The 23,567-nt window shown below is 50.8% G+C and overlaps 1 protein-coding gene across 3 annotated transcripts in view; it reads left to right on the top strand.

Annotated features, from left to right (window-relative positions):
- The window catches only part of LOC311343540 (uncharacterized protein), a 28,486-nt gene extending 5,233 nt beyond the window's left edge, over window positions 1-23,253 (top strand). For all 3 annotated transcript variants that reach the window (XM_084468412.1, XM_084468410.1, XM_084468411.1), the window contains exons 5-13: window positions 556-3,447; window positions 4,669-4,794; window positions 18,497-18,612; window positions 19,775-19,940; window positions 20,489-20,639; window positions 20,859-20,992; window positions 21,096-21,238; window positions 21,368-21,457; window positions 21,708-23,253. In XM_084468412.1, coding sequence (XP_084324538.1) covers window positions 556-3,447; window positions 4,669-4,794; window positions 18,497-18,612; window positions 19,775-19,940; window positions 20,489-20,639; window positions 20,859-20,992; window positions 21,096-21,238; window positions 21,368-21,449 — 3,810 coding nt within the window. In that variant the 3' untranslated portion in view covers window positions 21,450-21,457; window positions 21,708-23,253. The remainder of the gene's footprint in view (window positions 1-555; window positions 3,448-4,668; window positions 4,795-18,496; window positions 18,613-19,774; window positions 19,941-20,488; window positions 20,640-20,858; window positions 20,993-21,095; window positions 21,239-21,367; window positions 21,458-21,707) is intronic.
- The last annotated feature ends 314 nt before the right edge of the window (window positions 23,254-23,567 follow it).

Genomic DNA, 23,567 nt, shown 5'->3' with positions numbered 1-23,567 from the left:
TGCATCACCAGGGAGAATACCATCATTATAATCATAATTGTAATAAATTATAGTCCTGCACTCATTGTAATGGATATTGATGAGATGGAGAGGGCTATGGGACGGTTGTTATTCTTCATTGTATAATATAGTGAACTATTCAATGTTTCTTTATTACACAATGTTAGAATCTGCTTAAAAATATAGATCAATCAAATGCATTCAATGGTATCATTTCATTGGTATCTGATAGGCTAAGAATACTTCTCTCAGATCTCTTGATCTCATATCTTAAAATGATATCCATATTCATCTTTACGCAGTTTATGATATAATATTCATATTGAATATATTTTATCTTATTTTTTTATCTTTGTGTTTGAGTCAGGTTTTAGTCATACAGTTGAACAGCACCGTGCAAAATCGACTGTATAGATCTTTAGTGCCATCTGTAGTTTACGTGCGCTTGAATAATGTCTATTTTTCAGAAATATTTACTGCATTTAATTACAAATAGGGTTGGGGGGGAATGCAATTGATTGGGTGTAATGCTGACTGTTGCCGTGTATCCACCAGGTCAAAGAGCCCGCTGTCCACCCCGGTGACCAGAAGAGTAGGACGGAGCCCACGTCTCCCTCCACGCCCACCGGGTCGGACGCGGGAACGTGCCCCAAAGACGGCCCCCCCGACGGCCAGACGCACACGGTCTGGGCGTCGCTGTTCGAGAACGTGATCGAGAGGCGCAGCGTGCTGGTGGTGGAGGGCCACGACCGCAAAGAGCCGGAGGACGACGACGGCACGCTGGTCACCGCCACGTACCGGGAGCCGGAGCCCCGCGGCGGCCTGCTGCGCGCGTCGCACTCCTTCGACACGGTGCCGGCGGTGGAGGGCAGCAGGGCCGTGAGCGAGAGCCTCCCGCTGGCGTGCCTGGAGGACAAGGCCATGACGCTGCGCTCCCGCCGCTCGGACGCCGGCCGGGCGGCGGCTGGGGTGGCGGCGGCGGCGGCGGCGGCGGCGGCGGCGCCGGAGCACCCGCCGGCCCCCGCTCAGGGAGGGCCCGCCGTCGGGCTGACGCCGGAGGTGCAGCCGCGCTACCTGAGGGTCGGAGCGCTGCCCAAGTGGAACGCCGCGGACACGGAGCAGGAGGCCGGGCCCGAGGGGAGGCCGACGGCTCTGGAGGCGGAGACGGAGGTAGCGGCCCCCAAGCGTCTTAAAACGCTGGGGACAGACGACCAACCCAAACCCAAGGCCACGTACTTTGCACTGACGGGACAAATACAGGAGGCCGTCAGTCCTGGAGACAGTGGGCCGGACAGGTGGTTCGCCAAGGCCGGAACCCTGGAGGACCCTCCGCTGCGGCCCGGGCCCTCGGCCTCCCTAGGGAAGAGCGGCCCAATGAGGAACCCTTCGTTTGAGGAGGTTTTAAGGAAGAACCAAAGTCCGGCCCTGGAGCTGGTTCAGGAGCGGCCGTGGGCCATGCCCGTCACTGAAGAACGGAGGGTGGAGATGGAGAGACAAAGGGATCAGAGTCGGAACGCTGAGAGGAGGAAGACCAGGACAGGCGAGCTGGAGATGCTGAGACAGGTGGAAATAGAACGGCATCAGCATTTAGAATTTGCCCGCATGAAGGAGAGGCAGAGAGAGCTTGACCGGCAGGGACAGTTGGCGTTTGAGAAGGAGAGCCTGCGGGAGGTTGAGCAGCAGAAGCAGGCGTCGCTGGACAAAGAGGAACAGAGACAACGGGCTCTGGAGAGGGAGAAGCAACAACTCATCGAGAGAGAGAAGCAACGGGATTTGGAAAGACAGAGGGAGGTGGAGAGAGAGAGACAGCGCAATCAGGATAGACAAAGGGAGCTGGACAAGGAGAAGAAGCAGCTGGAGATTCAGTGGGAGCGTCAGCAGCATGAGAAAGATTTGGAGAGGATCAAGGAGATGGAGAGGAGAGAGTTATTGGAGTCTGAGCGACAGCAGCAGGCGGAGAGGAGACAGAAAGAGAGAGAGAAGAAGAAGCAAGAAGAAGTGAACAAAATCCGACAGGTTGCCATACAGCAACAAGAAGAGAGACGGAGAGATCTAGAGAGACAGAGGGAGCTAGAGAGACAGAGGGAGCTAGAGAAAGAGAGACAGAGGGAGATTGAGAGAGAGCTCAAGAGGGAGGCAGAGAGACTGGGAGAGCTAGAGAGACTGAGGGATCTAGAGAAAGAGAGACAGAGGGAGGTGGAGAGACTGGGAGAGCTGGAGAAAGAGAGACAGAGGGAGCTGGAGAGACAGAGAGAGAAACTACGACAGGCTGCCATACAGCAAGAAGTAGAGAGAATGAGAGATCTAGAGAGACGGAGGGAGATGGAGAGACAGAGAGAGCTTGAGAGGGAGGAAGAGAGACAGAGGGAGCTGGAGAGACAGAGGGAGCTGGAGAGACAGAGAGAGTTGGAGAGACAGAGAGAGCTGGAGAGACAGAGAGAGCTGGAGAGACAGAGAGAGTTGGAGAGACAGAGAGAGCTGGAGAGACAGAGAGAGCTGGAGAGACAGAGGGAGCTGGAGAGACAGCGGAAATATGAGTTGGAGAAGGACCATCAGAAGCAGCTGGACTATGAGAGACGGGAGCTGGAGAAACAGAGGCTCAGGCAGGAGAAGGAGCGGCGGCAGAAGACGGAGCTGGAGGCGGCGATGGAGATGGAGAGGCTTCAGCTCGAGGAGCTGGAGAAGAAGAGGCTGAGGGAGAAGAGGGCGAGGGACGAGGCAGAGCAACTACGGCAGGTCGCCAGGCGGCAGGAGGTGGAGAGGCAGCGGCTGATGGACAAGCAGCGGAGGGAGTCTCAGGAGCCGTCAGCACTGGACCCATCGCCCCTCAGGCCCAGGGTCCTCGACCTGGACTCCGTGTCGCGAGACGACCCGTTTTCCAAATCCCCTTCCCCCCAGGCCGACGCCGCGGCCCGCTGGAAACGCCCCTCCCCTAGAGCGGAGGAGCCGTACAAACCGGCCATCCCGGACATGGACGCCTTCACCTCACAGACCCAGCCCTCGCCCGGCCGAGAGGCCCCCCCCCTCCAGTTCCTGGACCAATTCCAGCCCCTCGTCCCCGAGCGGGACGGCGTCCACAACGGGCCGCCACCGGACACCCTGAAGGGGCGGCTGAGTCCGGAATGGGTGCCCTCTCCTCAGGACCCGTGGGAGCTGATGCCGCCCGCCCGCCCCCACGTGGAGATGTCCGTAGACGTCCCCGCCGGGCCGGACGCCCCCAGGAGGCCGGCCGGCCAAACCATCCTGGAGCAGCTTCTGTACCGGCAGGGGGAGCGCAGGACGCCGGCCGCCGGCGCGCAGAGGCGCTGGTCGGCCCTGGTGGACGAGCGTGGCCCGGCGCCGGCGGGACTACCCGGTGGCCCCGAGCAGGTCTGGTTCCCCCGGGCGGAGGGGCCCCCGGCGCCGCGGGCAGAGCCCCGCAGCCACAGGAGGTCACACGGGTCCCAGGTGAGGAGCAGGGCCACGGCGGTCACACGGCGTCTTGAGGGGTGTTCTTTGAGCGCTGATGGAATCCAAACACTTGCATGCTATTTTTTTTATATTAATATTTATTATTCATATAATTTTTATTCATATTTTTTTTATCATGTCATCTCATTTGTTGTCACCTTTTTGTATGTTTGAGAAACAAACTGATTTAATTGGTTGTGCATTTTTTTTCGAATTGCTTTTCTAATTATTTAGCTGGCTAGATTTTTGACCTGGCTGTCGATAACAGCTCAGCCAACATAGAACCTATGAACTGAAAGTAGTTCCAATATTACTTGGTCTTATTTCAGAAATCCACAACTGTAAAACCAGTTTTGTGAACTGATCCAACAGGTCGATCTCATCGAGATACTAATGTTTTAAGCACTCATTTCCCTCGACTAGGGACGGAATCAAACCCTCACATGTGCCCAGGTGTCGGGTTTCTTAAAGCCTATCAGCACACACGTCTTCAATCTCGTCCAGCTGGACTCGGTTAACGTTGGAGCCCGCTGCTGCCGAACAGACCCAATCTAGGGGAATCTGTCCATGGCTCAGACACATGTCTAGAGTCTAGTCTGTTAAAATCCCATTCTATGTTAAAATATATCATAACAAATATACACGACGGACCACAGAACAACAGCGTTGAACTCTCAAAAGTTCAAGTCAAGTTGCTCTAGACCAAGAAGACGTTTGATAGATGTGCTTGCAGTCTCTAGAAGCTTTCTGCTCTCCTAAAGCATGTGAGAATAAAGATAAACCAGCTAAGCTCATGCATACATAACCCAGCAGAACGACAAGGTGGGAATATCATGATGAACTAGGCAACCTGGTGGAAACGTTTGTGGATCGGGGTCTGTAATAGGTGAAGATCTGTGGCAAAGGAAGAAGAACGAATTGTCGTGTCTTCTCGTGTTTCTGAATGAATGTTCTGCGACGCAGATAAAGTAAAGTGTGTCGTACAGACTACTCACTGGTCACTTTTTTGGTCAATGGAGAAATTCCACCGTTGGTTAATAAACAACACGGGTGGAAATTGGAGAACCGACCCTTTTTAAGAAAGACAATAAGCAAGATCTGTTCATCTCAAACACGGTGTGATTGTAATCATCCCGATTCCCCAAAAGGTTTTCTTATGTTTATTATATATATATGTTACTATCTTGAGATGATGACCGTGTCTCCTCCTCCTGCCAGGAGCTGAACCGGCTGCGGTCCCGCAGCGTGTGCCGCCGCTCGGCCCCGCCGGAGGGCCCGCTGGAGGCCAGCCTGTCCAGGATGAGGAGCCGCAGCGCCCACAGGGAGGGGGACCGCCCCGGCTGGGTGAGTGCCCACCGCCTCCCACCTTGGAGACTTAACGTGACCCCTGGTTCCAGAGGAGGCCTGCCTGAGCAGCAGCAGCCGCGCTGGGTCCTGTTTGAGAGTGCTGCCCCTTTCTTTATACCAAAGCAAGCCCTGGTTTATGTGAGTAGGCTCTTATTGGCATCAGACCTGCTGCACGTTGAATGGAAAAAAGGCAGTGCTGAAGAATCAAAACCTAAATGGCTACGGTTTTGTTTTGTGTTAACACGTCATTGTGCTAATACAGGGGTAAATCGTGTGTGTGTGTGTGTGTGTGTGTGTGTGTGTGTGTGTGTGTGTGTGTGTGTGTGTGTGTGTGTGTGTGTGTGTGTGTGTGTGTGTGTGTGTGTGTGTGTGTGTGTCCGTCCGAGGTAGGCTAGAGACTTGAGAAGATGAAATTGCTAGCCAGTAGGAAGAGGTGTACAGACAGCTCAGATGCGAACGTATTCACTTGACTGGTGACTTAACATCAGGGGCATGCTGTCACACACACATACACATACACACACACACACACACACACACACACACACACACACACACACACACACAGACAGAGCATGGAAACCGGCTTTGAACCATCTCCTCAGGCCTGTAATTCAGGGTTGGGTCAGTCAAACATGACGGCCCGCGGTCTCCAGGCGGTCTGCGTAGCCAGCAGCCCGCCGATGGCTCTGTGAAATGCCGTGTGGCAGCGCCCTCTGAATGACTAATGACCTCTGGGAGGTAAACACTGCGTCAGTCCTTACCCTGGCCTGGCCTCTACTTCCTGGATGGTGTTCTTGGCTCAGGTCTTAAGCGTTACACACACACATTAGTTTGAAAGGCCGTGGATCACACTTGCTCAACGCCCTTGGCAGTCTTTTTTGATATGTTCTGTGATGCTGCATTGTCAAACCTCACTGACAATAGGTGGGGGGAGTCAGAGAGAGATTCTCTCTCTATCTGCCTTTGTTACGCTCACAACCCCGTCCTCACTCAGCAACTGAAGTGCCCCCTTGTTTCTGTTGGTTTGATGGAGGTGAACGATTGCTGCCCTGGATGTAGCGCCGGCTCCAGGGTTTAAGGAAGGACACTGGGGCTGAGCGACGGAGGCAGAGCCCTGACCCAGGGTACTGTGGGGGCAGAGCCCTGACCCAGGGTACTGTGGGGGCAGAGCCCTGACCCAGGGTACTGTGGGGGCAGAGCCCTGACCCAGGGTACTGTGGGGGCAGAGCCCTGACCCAGGGTACTGTGGGGGCAGAGCCCTGACCCAGGGTACTGTGGGGGCAGAGCCCTGACCCAGGGTACTGTGGGGGCAGGCTCAGGGGTATTGTCCCAGGGCCATGTTTGGTGGCACAGATCACTGTCTCCCGTCAACAAAGCCCCAAACGGGATCAATGCAGCACCGATTTGAAATTGCAAATATTAAACATTTCGTAATCTATATTTAATCGTAAACAGTATTTACGATTCGTTTATCAGAGTGTGGGAGGACAGCCGAGTACACAGTGTTTGGATTGTATCGTAGGAAAGAAGATAGCCAATCGGTGTGTGAAGGATGTGTAAAGGATGGCAAAGTAGAGGGGTCCAACTCACGGTCCATTTTCACTCTGTCTCTATGACTTTGTCTGTAGTTCTTTTAGTTGTTATTGTTGATGGCCGCCGTGTTTGTTTACGTTGCAGACACATCTTTGATTGCAAGACAGAAATTGTGAGTTCCGGTTTTGAGAATCAAGACTGCGAATTTGGGTAATGGAATCGGTTATTCTGTGTGTGGGGTGATGCTTGGGCAGAATTGTTGCCTTCCACACCAGCCTTGTGTCTTCATTTATCGTTGTGTCTGTGGTTGCTCACGTTTTCTTCATCTTAAAAATAGGGCAAGGTGTATCTAGTGTATGCCAGACGTAACTAGCTGTGAATCAAAACACTGATAGGTTATTATGGTGAGACGCATGTAGCCACTAGCGGCCCCTAGTGCTCCCGACACACCTCGACCCTCTCCACTTCCGCAAGACTTTCGGAGTGAAAGCGAGTAGGACCCCTCTGAGACGGATGTGCTTCCCCTCTGGCTTTGAATCTGGATGGTATGAGTACTTGAAAGACGTCATGCTGCGCTGGACCAAATGAGTGGTTTAAGATAACATCATTTCCTGAGTATCTCAGTGAATGAAAGGAACAGTTGTGTGTTTTTAGTCATGCGAGTTCATTGTCTTATTCGTGTTGAGGTCTTCAAGGTGTGATGTAGATTAAAGCTTTGCTTAATGAGTTGAATACGTTCCTAAATATGGTATAATACCACACTAATTATGCCAATGGGCCGCTACATGCTGTGATTTTTGCAGACCGTGACACTGTAGCACTCGTCAGCCATTTATATTACAATAACGCATGCTACGTTTGCCTAATTTTTAACGGAAAATAACCGCAGTTCCCGGGAATCCCATCCCGACACTGTAACCCGAGACTCAGGATCTCCTTTAGCCTTGTGTCCTGTCTGCATGTGTGCCGTGTCTGCATAGGTATTCTCCCATGTGACCTGGTTCCTCTTCCACCTAAATCACACGGAAATCAGGCAGTTTGGAGACCCTCACACACATCCCCCGTAGATGTTCTGAGTCGGGGCGTTTCCCTGCACTTAACCTAGATCCAGCCTCCTCCAAAGACAATGCTGCTGGGAAACCAGTGACTGGACAGAAATGCCCGGCTCTATGAGAAACCGTCACTGTTGATGACCGGCAGACAGCGAGCGGGAACATGGGAGAGGACTACTAGTCCAGCCGGCATCACTTCCGTAGCCTAACCCTGACTCATGTTTCTCTCTCGCACACACACACACACACACACACACACACACACACACACACACACACACACACACACACACACACACACACACACACACACTGTGATGGAAAAATCCATATGTTGTTTCCTTTTAATCATCTAAAGCATTGTTTTCTGCTACTTGTATTGTCAAGCCACCCTACCTTTTCTCAGTGTCATTTAAATGTTAACCTTTGTGCTTGGGGTAAACCTGTCACAAGGGAGAAGGCGTCCCCTAATGCATTGTTCTCCTTGATGGGTAAACATTACCTGATTTGATTATTTACATCTGCATTGTGGGGAGGATATGAATCTGTATAAATAGCTCTGTCTAACAGTGTTCTGGAATCACTCTACTAGAGAGGAGTCTAATGTATACACACATTAAAATAGGTTAATTGTCTACAACTATTGTGTGCTTTTGGCATTTAGAAGTCTCATCGGTCTAGACACAATATCTCTAAAAGAAATTGCCACGACAACACTCTAGCATCAACTCCAGCTCATTTTACTGGGATGGCCTCATTTGACTGGGGCAGTACGCCTCCACCGAGCAGAGACAGATTGAAGGTACAAGCAAATGTATTTACCATTTTCTTGGTGTGTGTGTGTGTGTGTGTGTGAAGGCGATGTTGTGTACTAGAATAATTTCCACATGCATGCTGATCATGCTATCACATGTAATCCTGATTGCATTCACTTTGAAGGTCATTTTAGATATGAATACAGTGTTGTGTTTGTACACTATAGTTTTAGCTCGCCAGCAGGGGGCGCACACGGGCAGGGCAAAATACTTTATTGGGTCTGAAATAGGTTGAAAGTCTTTGCAGTCTGTCATGCTGCCGTGGTTTTCTGTGGGGACTGCGTTGGTTTGAGCGGTTTGGCGGACTGACACGCGGGACAGAAGGACCACACTGAAGGGATGTTCAGAGAGGCTTGTCCTGCTGGGCTGTTTGCATGACAGCCAGAGAGATTTGTATAAGCAAACTCTTTTTAAAACGCTGTGATTCCTTTTTGTTTATTCACGCGTCCGTGGTGACGACAGAGCGGTTGACAGGTGCACACAATCGAGTGTGAGTCGGCCTGCGTTGTGCGCGCTCTGTACCTGTTCTGTCTCTGGTACAGTAAGGGAGCTTAAAGCACGCCTCTTTGTGTCTTTCTCTCTGCTGCCAGTCTTGTCACGCCTTCAGAGATGTCATGAAGATATACATGGAACATTAGTCAGTGTGTTTCCTCACTCGCTCTCTGTACCCCCTCCTGTGTTCTTAGCTCTTATCGGTCGTCCCTTTGCCAGCCAGAGAGAATCTTCTCTCTCACACTGCAGGCAGACGAGCAAGCGCACCGCAGCGCGTATGCCAACCCCTCCCCTCCTCTCACACTGAATCACGGACCTCCCCCTTCTCACTCTTTCCCTTTTTCACTCACTGGCACATTCCCTCCCTCCCTCCCTCCCTTCCTCTCTCTCTCTCTCTCTCCCTCTCCCCCTCCCTTCCTCTCTCTCTCTCTCTCTCTCTCTCTCTCTCTCTCTCTCTCTCTCTCTCTCTCTCTCTCTCTCTCTCTCTCTCTCTCTCTCTCTCTCTCTCTCTCTCTCTCTCTCTCTCTCTCTCTCTCTCTCCCTCCCTCTCCCCCTCCCTCCCTTCCTTCCCTTCCTCTCCGGCTCCACTCTGCGCTCTCCCTCCCAGTTTCCCCTTGACTGTGAGTCCTACAGCGGTAGGTACAGGACGCCGGGGAGCCGCCGGCACTTTCTCTCTCTCTCTCTCTCTCCCTCTCTCTCTCTCTCTCTCTCTCTCTCTCTCTCTCTCTCTCTCCCTCTCCCTCTCTCCCACTCACACACCTGCCTGTACCTGCAGTGGAACAGAAAGGAGGAGGAGCAGCAGGAGGAGGAAGAGAGAGCGCGTTTTTTTTGTTTAGTCATTCCTGTTCCTGTGCTGGATTGGCCCGTCCCCTCCTCCTCCTCCTCCTCCTCCTCCCCCCCCCCCCCGTCCGTCCAGGTTGTGCTGCGTAGCTCTCCGCACCACAGCTCTCTGCGTGCGACGGCCCCTCTCCTGGGACCCAGGAACCAGCCGGCCGGCCCGCCCGCCCGCACACGCTTCCTCGCCGCGCGACAAACGCGGCCGCACTACTTGCGGCGCTTGTTCTCGGGACGGCGTGAGGAGAGGAGGCCAACCAGATGGGACGCTCCTGATTGGCCGCGCGTGCGCCCGTGTGCCCGTCCCACCGAGGGCAAACCCCGCCCCCGCAGTTCGGAGGACTCGGAGGTTATTTGCGTAGACAGTCAGCGGAGCTCCGTGTCGCCGCTCGCGTCGTCGTCGCTTCTCCTCCTCCCAGCTTTTTTTTGTTTTGTTTTGTTTTGTTTTCCTTGCTGAGCCGCGCTGGCGTCGTCGTCGCCAGGTTGGGTGAGCCTCCGCTGTGGACGTCGTTGTGGAGTCGCGTGGTGAAGGCGTGACCTGGTGTTACCTGTCCCCTCCCCCCCCCACCCCCCCCCCCCCCTCCCTCCCTTACGAGTGCTCTGTGGCTGGCGCTGCCGTGTGTGTCTTCAGCACGACGCCGTAGGACACCACAAGCGGGAGCCGCGCTTTGTGGCCAAAGGACTCAGTGGTCTCCGTCGCTGCAGCCGGAACGCGACAGAGGAGGAGGGACCCTGAGCCGCCTCGCCTCAGCCCTCTGCCGACGGCCCCGCGCGACCAGGCAGGCGGCGAGTTGGGGGGGGGCAAGGCGTGGACTACTGATTACTAGCAGCAGGACCGGCCTGCAGGAGGGCCTGTCGAGACACACGTCGAAGCCCAGAGGGGGTGTGTGTGTGTGAGTGTGAGTGTGAGTGTGTGTGTGGGAGGGAGGGGGGGGCGGGGGTGGGGAGGAGGAGAGGGCAGATGTGCCGTTCGCCTGGATCTCCTGAGCTAGCTTAAGCCATGACCTCACCGTCTCCCACGCCGAGAGAGCCTTAGCGGGACGGACCAACCAGCCCTGAAACAACAGAGCCTCCCTCCGGCACGCCACACACACACGACACGACACGACACGCCTGCCACCACATCTGGATCCAGAGACAAGACCGCCAAAGCCCCTTTCCCCCCCCAAACCACCAACCATGGACTACCTCGGGGACAAGCTGACCGTGGCCCACTCCCACCTGACGGGCTGGGTGGGCAACGTGCGGCGCTCCCTGCAGGGGGCCCTGAGCGCGGTGGGCGGGCCCCGGGGCCCCGGCGGCGAGGACAGCGGCGGCTTCAAGAGGACCAGCTCCCTGCGCTCGCTGGCCTCCCGCAGCCGCGAGTCGTTCCGCCGCTTCTCGCTGCGCAGCCAGCAGCGGCTGTCGCTGCGCCGACGCACCACGGCGCCCAACACGCCCACCGCCGTAAGACGCACACACCACACGTCAACAACACCAGCAACATCTCCTCCACCCCCGCCCCCCCCCCAGGCACAGGCTGTAGGAGGAGGGGGGGGGAAGGGGCGCCACCCGTACTACTTCTACTGGAAATATGTTTAAGACGACTCTACGTCCACGGTGTTGTTGATGGTGGTTTGATCTGTGAGATGCTTCGCTGTGTGTTTTTGGCGGGGGGGGGGGGGGGGGCCTGGCCCCGAGTGGCCCCCCCGTTGACGTAGGCGGTCTGACGCTGGTGTGCGTCCGTCAGCGTCTCTGCTTGGTGCTGCATGGAGGAGAGGCTTTTGTTTCTTGCGTCGTTGCGGTGCGTGGATCGCTGTCTCTGCACTGCACTGTCGCCCTCCACTTGTCCTGACCTCCGCCCGTCCTGTGTGCGGCCGCTGTGCGTCCTAGTCGCTGCTCTGCTTCCTGGATCGCGTTGCCGGTGGCGACCAGGGATGGAGTGGAGGGAGGGCAAGGTCACTGTTCAGCCTTTTTAGCGGCAGCAAGCGAGACGGGACCTTGGTTGGGCTGGTGACCCGCAAGAGGTTCTCGGCAGCAGCAACTTGGTATTTCCCCGTGTTTTGAGTGTTCTGTCAAATCTTTCCCTTAGTCCTGAGTTGCTGCAGTGAGTCAGGTAGCGACACCCCGTTTATGACTGTTTACGATTAGATTGCATTCAGTTTTTACAATGACACCGACACCAACGGTCAACAGGGAGGGGCTGATAGCGTATCTTTCTGCCGCTCCTTGAGCCCCTTAGATTCAGGGAACATGTCCGTCCCACTGCTGGGCTTCTGGAAACCTCCGCCGGAGGGCCTCTACTGCTGGTATGTTAGTCTTCTATGTAAACCAAGTGGACGTCAACTTAGTCCCTAACCTAAGACCCCCTCCCCCCACCCCAAAATAGCCCCATAGTCAGACTGGGGTCCTTTCTAAGTCTAAGCCGAGTCAGGTCTTTTGCATTCCTAGTACATAATGTAATGCTCTGCATTACAACCAGGATTTGCTTCTCTCCGCATGTTCCAAGAAGGTATGGCCGTTTGTTTTGTTACCCGAGGCGGGGTCAGAGGTCATGTAGATGAGGCCCCGAGGGGACTGTTTCTTTAAATCATCTCTCGGATATGCCATCGATCGGACTAATGTGCTGGGGAGTGAGCAGGGAACTGTTTTCACCAGAGCAGAGGAAGTACATTGATGTAGGGGCTGGATGTTGAACAACATGTTCCAGCCTATTGATTTTCGGGCAGCCGCATTAACAGTTAAAGTCAGATCTACTTGACAGTACCTCTATGAAATGATTGAATGTCTTGTCAATAATGGTTTTATTAACTTGCAACTTTCATTCAGAATTGCAGAACAATTTCCCAAATCATTTAGCTTTTTGGGATTTAATTCATAATTATGACAAGACGACTTTGATTGGCCAGTGGTTAGAAAAGCTCTATATAAACGCGGCCCATTTACAATTCACCATCTCTCATCGTGAGCGTGCGGTCTCTCTTGACCCCTCGAGAGACAGCTTCCCCGTCAAGAAATGCAGTCCTTTCTCTCGCTGGTCGAACCGCAATCTATTCTTCTCTTAATTGTTCCATCATCCCCTCCCGCCATCCATCCACTCATTGTTCTGCCTGCTGTGCTGACGCACCCTTCCTGGGGTGGCGGTCGGGAAGGGAGGCTGCCTCTGGCTAACCTTGTTAGGGGGGGAAGGAGCTGGCCGGCCCTGGTCTGGAGGGCCGGTGCTGTTGGGTCCTTGATGGATGGCCCGGCTCCCCCCGGTCCGCAGGGCCGCTGCGGTTCTGCTTGTCAACAGAGATGTTCTCACACAGAGAAATGCATCGCATGCATTCATCCGCCCCCAAGAAGAAATGCAAATACCCCGGCCGTGTGTGGAGCGTTTAGAATAACAAAACGCCTCGTCCCGCTTGCCCCTGTGTGAGTGAGTCAGTCGGATGAGGAGGTTTGAGTGTCCCGACATGTCTTAACTGGTGAGTGTGTGTGTTCTGCTGTGTGTCGACAGGGCAGGTGGGTGCTGGGTGTGTAGACGCTACACGCACACGCACACGCACGCACAGACACACCCACACCCGCATACACACACACACACACACACACACACACACACACACAGCAAATTCAATTTGCACACCACGGGATATTTAATCTTGCTTATGCATCACCTAAATGGTTTCACCTTGGGTTTAAATCCGTTTGAATGTTATTTCAGTCGGGCCTAGCCTCCCTTTGTCCTCCCTTTCCATTATCGTAGTAACTTGCGGCGACAGCCAATTCTCTATGGATTTGTGTCGGTTAAATCCTAATCACTGACCCGACCAGCCCTCTCTCCGCCCGGAGGCCATGACGCGTTACAGCCTTTAGCCTCAATCCAATCCTAGCAGAGGCAGCTGGCACCGAAGAACCAAGGGAGAGGTAGAAATATGACGTGCAGGTTGTCAGATTAGTGGTCTATAATAGCAATATATCATGAACTGCTAAATATCCATTGTGTCAATAGTTGGATTGGAGGTGTGTGTGTGCGTGTGTGCGTGCGTGCGTGCGTGCGTGCGTGCGTGCGTGCGTGCGTGCGCGCTGCCCTGCTATCTGGGGACGGCAGGGTCTTCAGGAGTGTCATTGAGCACGAGGGGTACCAGAGGTAGGCAGCGCTGACCGGTCTCAGCGGGCCCTGCTCCGCCTGACCGGAGAGCCAGAGCTGACCACTGTTATCCTGCAGCGTTGTCCTGTGTTCCTCTGTGTGTCTTTAAAAGGCAAACCTCTTGATCTGACTCGAAGTTTGAGTTGTTTTCATTGACGCGTATTGAAGTCATCATGACTTCAATACACAGCAAAGCTCCGTCTTAAACACACCTTTTGGATGAAAGAAAGCCTGTGTTGCAGCTCTTGATTACTCATTAATTACGGTGTTCCTGAGCCATTGCAGGGGTTTTTCATCGTGCGAAGTCGACGTAGATATACGCACACACACACACACACACACACACACACACACACACACACACACACACACACACACACACACACACACACACACACAGGTATGGTTCTTGTCGGTTGGCTGGTTCATGCCTCTGCTTGTTGGCTGCAGTTTGATGGCTTCCAGGACACTGAGCTCTCTGTTGTCCGTCTCATTAAAAGACGCACGCATCACTAGACACCGAGGGCACTCTGAAAGGCCCACCGCGTCGTCTCGGTCTGTGCTGTCTTTCCCTTTCTCACTCTGTGTCCCTGTCTCTTTTCGTCCACTCTGTCTTTCTGTCCTTCTGTCTCGCTGTCTCAGTCTGTCTTTCTGTCCTTTTGACTCAAACTCTCTGTCTGTATTTCTACAACTTACTGTCTCTCTCTCTGTCTTTCTTTCTTTGACCCTTGCTCCTCTCTCTGTCTGCTCTGCTGTCTCTGTATCCCCCTCTCTCCCTCCCTTCCTCTCCCGCTGTCCCTCCCTGTCTCTCTCTCTCTCTCTCTCTCTCTCTCTCTCTCTCTCTCGTCCTCTGTTCTCCCCCATTACCACCGCGAGGATCCGTGATCTCACCGACACTTTGCTCAGACACGCACGTTCACATGAGCCGGTTGAGTGCGGGACAGGGCAGCCCTGTAGACGCCCACCTGTCCCCTGACCTACTGCCCAGCCCTTCACTCGGCGACGGTGTAAATAGCAACCGCTGTTTCTGCAACAACAGCAGGAAGGCTCGCAGGCACGTGATACATCTCAGCCCAGTCACCACCAGTGGGAAACGGACGTGTCACATACTTTGGTGCCAAACATGGAAACGTTGATCTTAACATTTCTGAACAACAGAGCGTTTCAAATTAATTAATGTTTCTAGATATGTGTATATTAACAGTAGTACAGTTGTAGTTTAGTACAGTACTGTGTTTTTAACTGATCAGCGCATTTTAATGTGCTTTCATTGTTTTGAGGGATTCATATGGGGCTAGGATATTTTCAGGTTATGGATTTCGACAACATACAGAACTTTTTGTTCAGAATCCTCCAGCCCTTAGTGCTCGTATATATGTATACACACTTGTTTACAATCTATGGACATTTCATTTACTGTGACATGCACACATATATCCTGTATTGAATACATGAACATGAATGTTTTGAATGCAACCACAGTTCATTTACACAGACCCAGATGAGGATGTATCCCCCTTCTATTGCACTTAAGTCTTTACTAATTTAAAGCCAAGTGATTCAGCCAGCGTTTCTTGCAAAACCCCAGCGCATGTAGCATAACAACGTTACGTGACGACAGCTGAGCTGCTACTAGGTTCTGCTGGTTATGGAATAAAGATATGTTTTAAGGTACCCTTTGACGCAGTTAACAATTTAGTTTTAAATAATGAATTACTTCATCAATGTGAACCATTTTTAGTTTTTTTTTTATCAATGTCTGAATCGTTATGTCTCTCCGAGAGATTTTGTAGCCTGGACAGATTTGGTAGTGACCCAGCCGATTACTTCTCTGAGAAAGAAGACTACCAAGCTCATTGATTAGTTGATTAATTCTTATTCATATTACACATCCAAAGGCAATGCCGTCAAACCTGGAGCCTCACGTTCCAATCATTCACTCATTCATAGTCATACCCCAACGCCAGACAGAACAGCCCCCCCCGACCGCCAGCGGGGCGTCAATGACCTCCAGTGTGAGTTAGGTTACTTCTCATCCTCAAGTGTGTATTGGCTTATTCTGTTGTAGAATCCAATGATCATGGTACGCTGCACATTTATAGTTGTAGTACCTCTACTGGACACCTTGGTTTGAATGATGGCATGCGACTCAACTAAAATGGTACACTTGGAGGCTTTAACCCAGCAAGAATGGATGGAATTGGTGGGTGTAGCAAACTTGGGAATGAGAGCTGTGAGTCCTGTGGTCTGTCAATTCAATTCAATTCAGTTTATTTAAGAAGGGGACAGTGCAAATTAATAAAACACATGATCATACATGGGTTAAAAATGCCATAATTAGCCAAAAGGCAATTTTTCATCTGTAGTCCCCTGGCGTCGATGTTAAATGAAAATACAATTAAACAAGATAAAAATAAAAATAAACATAAATAGGACGGAACCCCACAGCACAAAACAGGGCATCACAGAACAAACAGAACTGACTAACTAAGGTAAAACAACAGAACACAAAATACAAAGCACCAGTGAAAAAAATTAATAAACTAAATACATAGTGTGTTGACCACATTCACAACAAATGATTTTAGTGCTGACATGTATATGTATTGATCATCCATTGTCTTAACTGCTTAGTAAACGATTTGTATGTGTTTAGTTCCCTGATATGTTGTGGGATTGAATTCCATTCCTTTGCACTTTTGACGGACCAGGCTGACTGACTAAAAGTGCTTTTTTGCAACGGAATAACACAATCACCCCTCGACGATCCCCTTGTGACACGATCAGTACCTGTTCTTCTATTCATGTACTCAGCAAGTGGTGGTGGACCTAGATTGTGAGGGACCTTAAAAACCAAGCACACATTGAAATATTTTTGGAGGTCTTCCCAGCTTAAAAGCTGGTACTTTTTTAGAATCGAATAGTGGTGGAAGAGTTTTGGTTTTTTATCTAGAATTTTTATTGCTTGTTTGTATTGTGATTCAAGTGGCTTTAATGTGCTCAAATTGGCCTGTGACCAGTTTGTCAGACAATAATTCAGATGACTAAAAATCATAGAGTGTAGAAACATTTTGGCAGCCTCGGTAGACATGTAATTTGTGATGGAACGAAAATTTGCGATATTGAATTTAGTAGTATTGCATTTTTTACATGTGCCTTAAAGGAAAGGTTTGAATCAATTAACACCCCAAGATATTTGAATTCACTCACAACCTGTAATTTTTCTCCTGCTACAAGTATGTGATGGTCACTAGTGGGTTTATTAGTTTTACAAAAGAACATGCTGTTTGACTGTTTTTGAGAAACATGACTGTTTTTGAGACATTTAATTGCAGGCAACACTCTCTCAGCCATGTTGTAACCTGAGCCATGGATCTAGTAAGCTTATGTACAACATCTGCCTTGGATCTGCCATGTACAAAAAACAGTATAATCTGCATACATTACAGTGACTTTGATCTATGATTATTTATGGAAACTGACTGAGACCTGTTTGTTAAATATGATTCCATCCATTTCATTGCACCATTACAGAAATTGAATTTTGATATCTTGGTAAGGAGTTTATGATTGACCGTATCAAAGGCCTTCCTAAGATCAAGAAATACTGCACCTACAACACCACCCAAATCAAGAGAGAATTTTATTTTCTCTAACAAAAGACATGTAGGTGTCTCTGTTGAATGTTTGGTCCTAAAGCCAAACTGCATGGGGTGGAGAGAGGTTGGGCTGTTGTCAAGATGGAAAATAATCTGCTCAGCTACCCATTTTTCAGCAATTTTGGATGCTGTCAGGAGAATACTGATCGGCCTATAATTACTTAGGGATTTTAGATCTCCGGATTTGAAGATTGGAGTGACAATACCTGATTTCCATGCATTTGGAAATTGTCCAATTGATCTTGACTGATCAATAATAAATGTAATAGGATAAGCCAGAACTGAGCCCAGGTCTTTAAGCATAGTCGAATCCATCCCAACCACATCTTTTGCCTTAGAAGGTTTGAGGGACCTGATGTTTTATGTACAGGTGGGCCTAAAGGACATACAAGGTTAGCTATACGGTGGTTGTCGCCCAACAGGAAGCGGTGCCCCTCCCCGAGAGCACAGGTGAAGATTAAAAACAACACAGCATCAACGGGAGCCCAGAGGGACTCGTGATGAGATAAAGTTGTCTTTTAAATGAATCAGGGTCTTAGCTCTACCAGGGTCTAGCCCTGAGGGAAGGGAAGTCCAAAGCTCATCAAACGCTCCTTTTGAAATGCATTGGGAATCAAATGCCTCGCTATAAATGTATCTTAATTGCTAAAGGGGTGACAGGAGCTTGGCCCTTTAACCCATGAACCAGGGGGTTGCCATGGGAACACTTGGTGAAAGGGGGGGCCACGCAGCGGTGGTCCCCTGACCCTGAGTGCCATACCAAACCCTCACAATATCCAGACATATACAAATAGTTCAGATTTCTTCTGGCCAGTAGGTTGTATATGTGAAGATAGGATTCTCGCATAAGATCCAAAAACAGAGCTGCAAGAGTCTGTCTGTGGGCGGGGCGGCATTCTCTGTGTTCTGGGCCTGTTCAGCAGGACCAGTACCACGACCAGTACCAATACCAGTACCAGTACCAGTACCAATACCAGTACCACGACCAGTACCAGAACTCTTGGGTCAGAGTTTGGGGGTAGAGTGTGAAATGGTCTTGCATACATCACTTTAGAGTGCCATGCACGCAACGCACCTTTTGTTGATACCACTCTCTCTCTCTCTCTCTCTCTCTCTCTCTCTCTCTCTCTCTCTCTCTCTCTCTCTCTCTGTCTCTGTCCGTCTCTCTCTCTCTCTCTCGTTCCTCCTCCCTCCCTCCAGGTGAAGCTGCAGCAGCAGGGGTCCGGTGAGGAGGAGTTGAAGGACCCGGACACGCTGGTGCAGGAGTCAGACAGCCAGTACGGCACCTGGGAGACGGGCCTGCACACGGACGACAGGTACACACACACACACACACACACACACACACACACACACACACACACACACACACACACACACACACACACACACACACACACACACACTTGCACAGACACGCACATACATGCACAGGCACCTTCTCATTCGCACATACACCTACACAGACAACCATTCACTGATACAGTCACACATGCAGACACGTAGACGCAGACCTAAGTTTAGAACCAGAAAAAAGGTTATAAGATCAGAAGTCTATGGTTATATTAAAGGCTTATGGTTAGATCGATGGTTTAAATAGCCCCACAAAGGTTCAACCACTCCTCCTCCAATAAAAAGATCTCTCTCTCATATCATGGAGTGAAGATGTTCTCCTTCGTCCACCACTGTTCATGTTCAGACGCTAAATAAGAGTCTGAGTTGAGAGGACGGCTGTGTTTCAAAGCTGCCGTTGTCGTCGGCCGCATTTCATTCCCGATCTGTCGTCAACGTTTATTCCGATGTAACGGACCCTCATGTGGCCTCGAGATGCAGCCTTTGTTCGGACTAATTAGTATGACGTAGCGTTCAGTGTGTCCTTTGGACAGCAGTTTCATAATATCAAATAAATCTATTATACACATATTTTCTTTTTTAAAATATTAGCTGGCTGATACATCCAGGAAATTCATCCTTTGAACCAGAATAAATTTATCTATTCAGCATAGCCAACGGGTATAACATAAGTGTGACTCAATTATTGTTCATAATTTATATCATATTATTTTCATGTTTATATAATTATATATAATGCAATGTTACGGCAAGTCCAACCAACGTTTAGAGAGGCGGATGTATGACTGTAATGTGCAGTATTAGCTGGTCGCAGCCTCGTTTGACCGGTCCTATGGAACCGTCTCACTCCTACGGGACTGGAGACGCCTTGGCAGGACAATGCTGCCAATTACCTGCTCTGGCTCGGGGACACGGCTCACATCTCCCCTTAACTCCAGTAGTCCAGTCTCCGGGCTGGCATCAACTGACCCCTCGTGGCCATACTGTGTCATTACAATATTGCATTTTAAATGCTGCGGTTTAAGTGCAGTTTCATAATAATAATAACAACAACAATATGAACAATCACAACAACAACCTTAATGAATAATTTTTGTCTTTTCCCATCCGTCCCTCTGTGTGTAGCCTGACCCCGGCCACGCCCACTTCAGACAGCGCCCTCTCCCCTTCCCCGGGGAAGCCCTCTCCCTCCCACGCGCCGGCCCACCACGGCCTGCCCTCCGAGCTGGACAGCTCTGCCGGTCTGCCCCCGACGGCCGCGGCCGAGAGTCAGCCGCTCTCCTTACCAGAGGCACGTCCCCCCCGTGCCCACGCACCCACGCACCCACGCACCCTTATATCCATGCACCCATGCACCCTTATATCCACGCACCCACGCACCCTTATATCCATGCACCCATGCACCCTTATATCCACGCACCCACGCACCCTTATATCCATGCACCCATGCACCCACGCACCCACGCACCCTTATACCCACGCACCCTTATATCCATGCACCCACGCACCCTTATATCCATGCACCCACGCACCCTTATATCCATGCACCCATGCACCCACGCACCCACGCACCCACGCACTCACGCACCCACGCACCCCTCTCTCTTAGGGAGGCAGAATGCTTCCAGGGGACACACTCCCATCACTTTGTTAATAAAGCTTTTAATCACGGTTGAACTCTCAATGGGCTGATATAAAAACACATTCTTCAGCCGAACAGCGATACACAATGATTATTATTAATATTTCTATATTATTATTATTATTATTAAACGTATTGTCATTGTTTTCTGATGGTGGTTTCTAACCGTGTGTCACTGGGGCGGTCTCGGTGAGCAGGTGTCCACCGTGCTGCTGGACACCAGCGTTCTGCGCTCCAGGGCCCAGCTGGGTAAGAGACGGGCCCCGCGGTCCCGGCCCACCAGGGCCGCCCCGCCCGCGGGGGGAGAGGGCGCGGCCGCAGAGGACTGGCGCTTCAGAGACTCCACAGGTGGGACTTCAGTCTGAACTTCGTCTTTTTGTTCCCTCACCTTCTTCCCTCACCTGCTTCAAAACTCACAAAACGAGTCACGCTGTAAAATGAATCTTTTTGTCGTTTTTCGTTTGAATGCATGGATGGTTTTCTGAGGGCCGTACCTTTCTTTGACAGAAGTTGTGTATGTATTGATGTGCTCCTTCTGGAATGTGACACCCTCCATTTTGTCGACAGAGGAGAAGCCGGAGATCAAGCAGGAGGAGTCTGAGGAGCAGACCAGAGAGGTGGATCCCCGCTCCACAACCAACGCCGTCTCCCAGCCTCAGAGGATCCCCCTGTTCCCCGGGATGGACCCTTCCGCTCTCAAGGTGAGGCCAACGGACCCACCCAGAGCAGCCATTCTCGTGGGGCTGTGATTGGTGGTTTGGTTCAGTGTGTGGGTTAATCAAATGGTGTCGTTCATGTCCCCAGTCGCAGCTGAAGAAGAGGGCCGACTCTGACAATCTGGTCGATGTGGGGACTCCCTCTCCCTCCCAGTTGTCTCGATCGCCCAAGTCCCCCTTCCTCCCACGGGCCACGCGCGTGCTGCCCCCTTCTGGCGGCAGAGAGAACGGGTAGGAAGTGTTCTCATACGTTTTTTTATGTTTTCTTCAAGGAACATGTGTTTGTACTCCTGTTCAGATGTATTCTCCTGAAAGTGATCTCATTTCATTTTGATTGAATCTTTACTTTTTTAAATTTAGTTTGGAGGACTCTCCTCAGTGGCTCAAAGAGCTGAAATCCAAGAAAAGACTGAGTCAGTATGACTACGACGATTCTAAATAGATAAGAAGGTAAGCCAGTTTATTGGTCTATTTCGCTTTTGTTTTCCCCCTCACTTCCTCTCTTTCATTATTTAGAAGTTTATCTCTGGCTCGGTCTCTCTCTCTCTCTCTCTCTCTCTAACCCTCGCTCTCACTCGCTCTCCCCCTCCCTCCCTCTCTCTCTCCCTCTCTCTAACCCTCTCTCTCCCCCTTCCTCTCGCTCTGTCCTTGCCGCGGTTAAGACTCCAGTGTTGATATATGTGCTCTCTCCTTCCTCCAGGTGGCCTTAAAACCCAAGAATCTCTGAATGAAACGGAGGCCTTAACCTTTGACCCTGGAACCCGGGCCAGAGAGATGATTGGAGTAGATCTCTACTACTGCTGATGCTGCTAACGCATTTCTACTCCTTTTTTTTATTATTTCCGAAAAAACAGGATCAGATATTTTTGCACGGTGCCTTTGCTTTCCTCCTCCCCTGAGAGTGTCGTACCGGACGGCACGATGGGCAGTCCGGAACATCGAGTAGCTTATTGCTCCATCACTGATTAATCCTCATCATTTGACACTTTATCACCGACCACGACCGCAAAAGACAAAAAAAAAGACGCAAAAAAGAATGTCCTGTCTGGCTGCACTCCAGAGAACGGTCGTCGGAGACGGGCGTGGGGGCGGCGACGCCCGGCGACGCCACCACGGACCCCCCGGGAGTGCTTCAGTATTGACGGGTTGGAGGGCTCTCCGGTCCTCCTGCCGCCGTTCGTCTTCCTTTCCTGTATTCAGTGAGCGCTCAGACGCTTGTGGACGTGTTTGTACCTGTCAGGGGCTGCGTTCGCTGCACAGAAGCGTTTCCATAAGCTTAACATTCCACATGACGGGACCCCGGCGCTGCGGCAGAGGTCCCTGCCAGCTGGGGGGGCGTTGTGTGTTACCCCACTCCCTGTATCATGAAATGCTGAATTTGTATAAACACTCTTTTTTTTTTTTGTCAACACTATAGAGGCCGGCTGGGTCTTCAATCAAGTAACACTCCTCTACATTCTAACAAGGCGTCCCGGCGCCAGTGTTTATTTTTGTATTCCTACGGGTTAATCATTGTTCTTTTTTTCTCTGTCTTAAGTAACTTGGTGAAAGAAGTGTCCCGTATGTTTGTATGCATTTACTTTAGGTTACACCGGTAACAGCTGGTTTTCTTGAGCACTGAGTGAACAAAGGGAATCCTCTCTGCAAGTCAATCTTCTTCCAGGGGGAGGGGACTTGATCCATTCACTACATGACGTTCATTAGCTCCTGCTGCCTCGGTGTCTTCACCTGGAACCCCTCCCTCCCTGTATCTCCAATCACAACATCACATGAAGATGATCCACACGAGTGAGGGAGGAGACTTCATCACCTCCTACGAGACAAAAACATTCACTCTTTTGAAATATTCAAACATGAGATGAAACTGTTTGAGCCCTCCTCCTCCTCCTCTTTAGCCGGTCTCCAACATCCACCCATCACTACGTCACTTAACGCACTACAGCACCGCCCCTGCTCCACCGTGGGCAGTCCACCATCTTCTGGGGGTTTCTGCGCTCTAGAAATGCTTGCTGCAATGCAACTGGATGTTGATTCCGTCAAGTCGTTATAAATATCTTTTATCATCCCCCCCCCCCCCCCCCTCCTCGATATGTCTGTAAATTACTTTTTTTTTTCTTCGTACACTTTGGAAAAATAATGAGGATTTATTTTTTATGTTTTTATTCATGTTCATGTTCATTATTTTTCTTTTTATTTGAAAGTAACAGATGTATATTTGCACTGTGTTGTACTGGCCAGTGTCCTAAAGTTTAAATTCTTAATAAAGATATATATGCGGTGAGCTACAGACTCTGGTTGTCACTGTTTTATTCCTCGAGGTGATTATTATTATGTCTGTATCACAATCATAAAGGCTCCAATCCACCTCATATTAATAAGGTGTGCATACGACATGACTAGTGGCCATATTTTCATTTTAACATTCACCAAACCATCAGCAGAAAGGTTTTTGTTTTGGATAGTTTGGTTTAACCACCAGAGAGAGGGGTAATGATAACACTACACTAATAAAAGCCATTGCTATGTACCTGAATGTGGGCATGGGAGAGTCTGAGGAAGC

The sequence above is a fragment of the Micromesistius poutassou genome (genome assembly GCF_964030765.1).
Source record: "Micromesistius poutassou genome assembly, chromosome: 5".
Classification (NCBI taxonomy): domain Eukaryota; kingdom Metazoa; phylum Chordata; class Actinopteri; order Gadiformes; family Gadidae; genus Micromesistius; species Micromesistius poutassou.
Note: the sequence above shows the minus strand (reverse complement) of the source record. Positions and strands in the feature narration are given on the sequence as shown.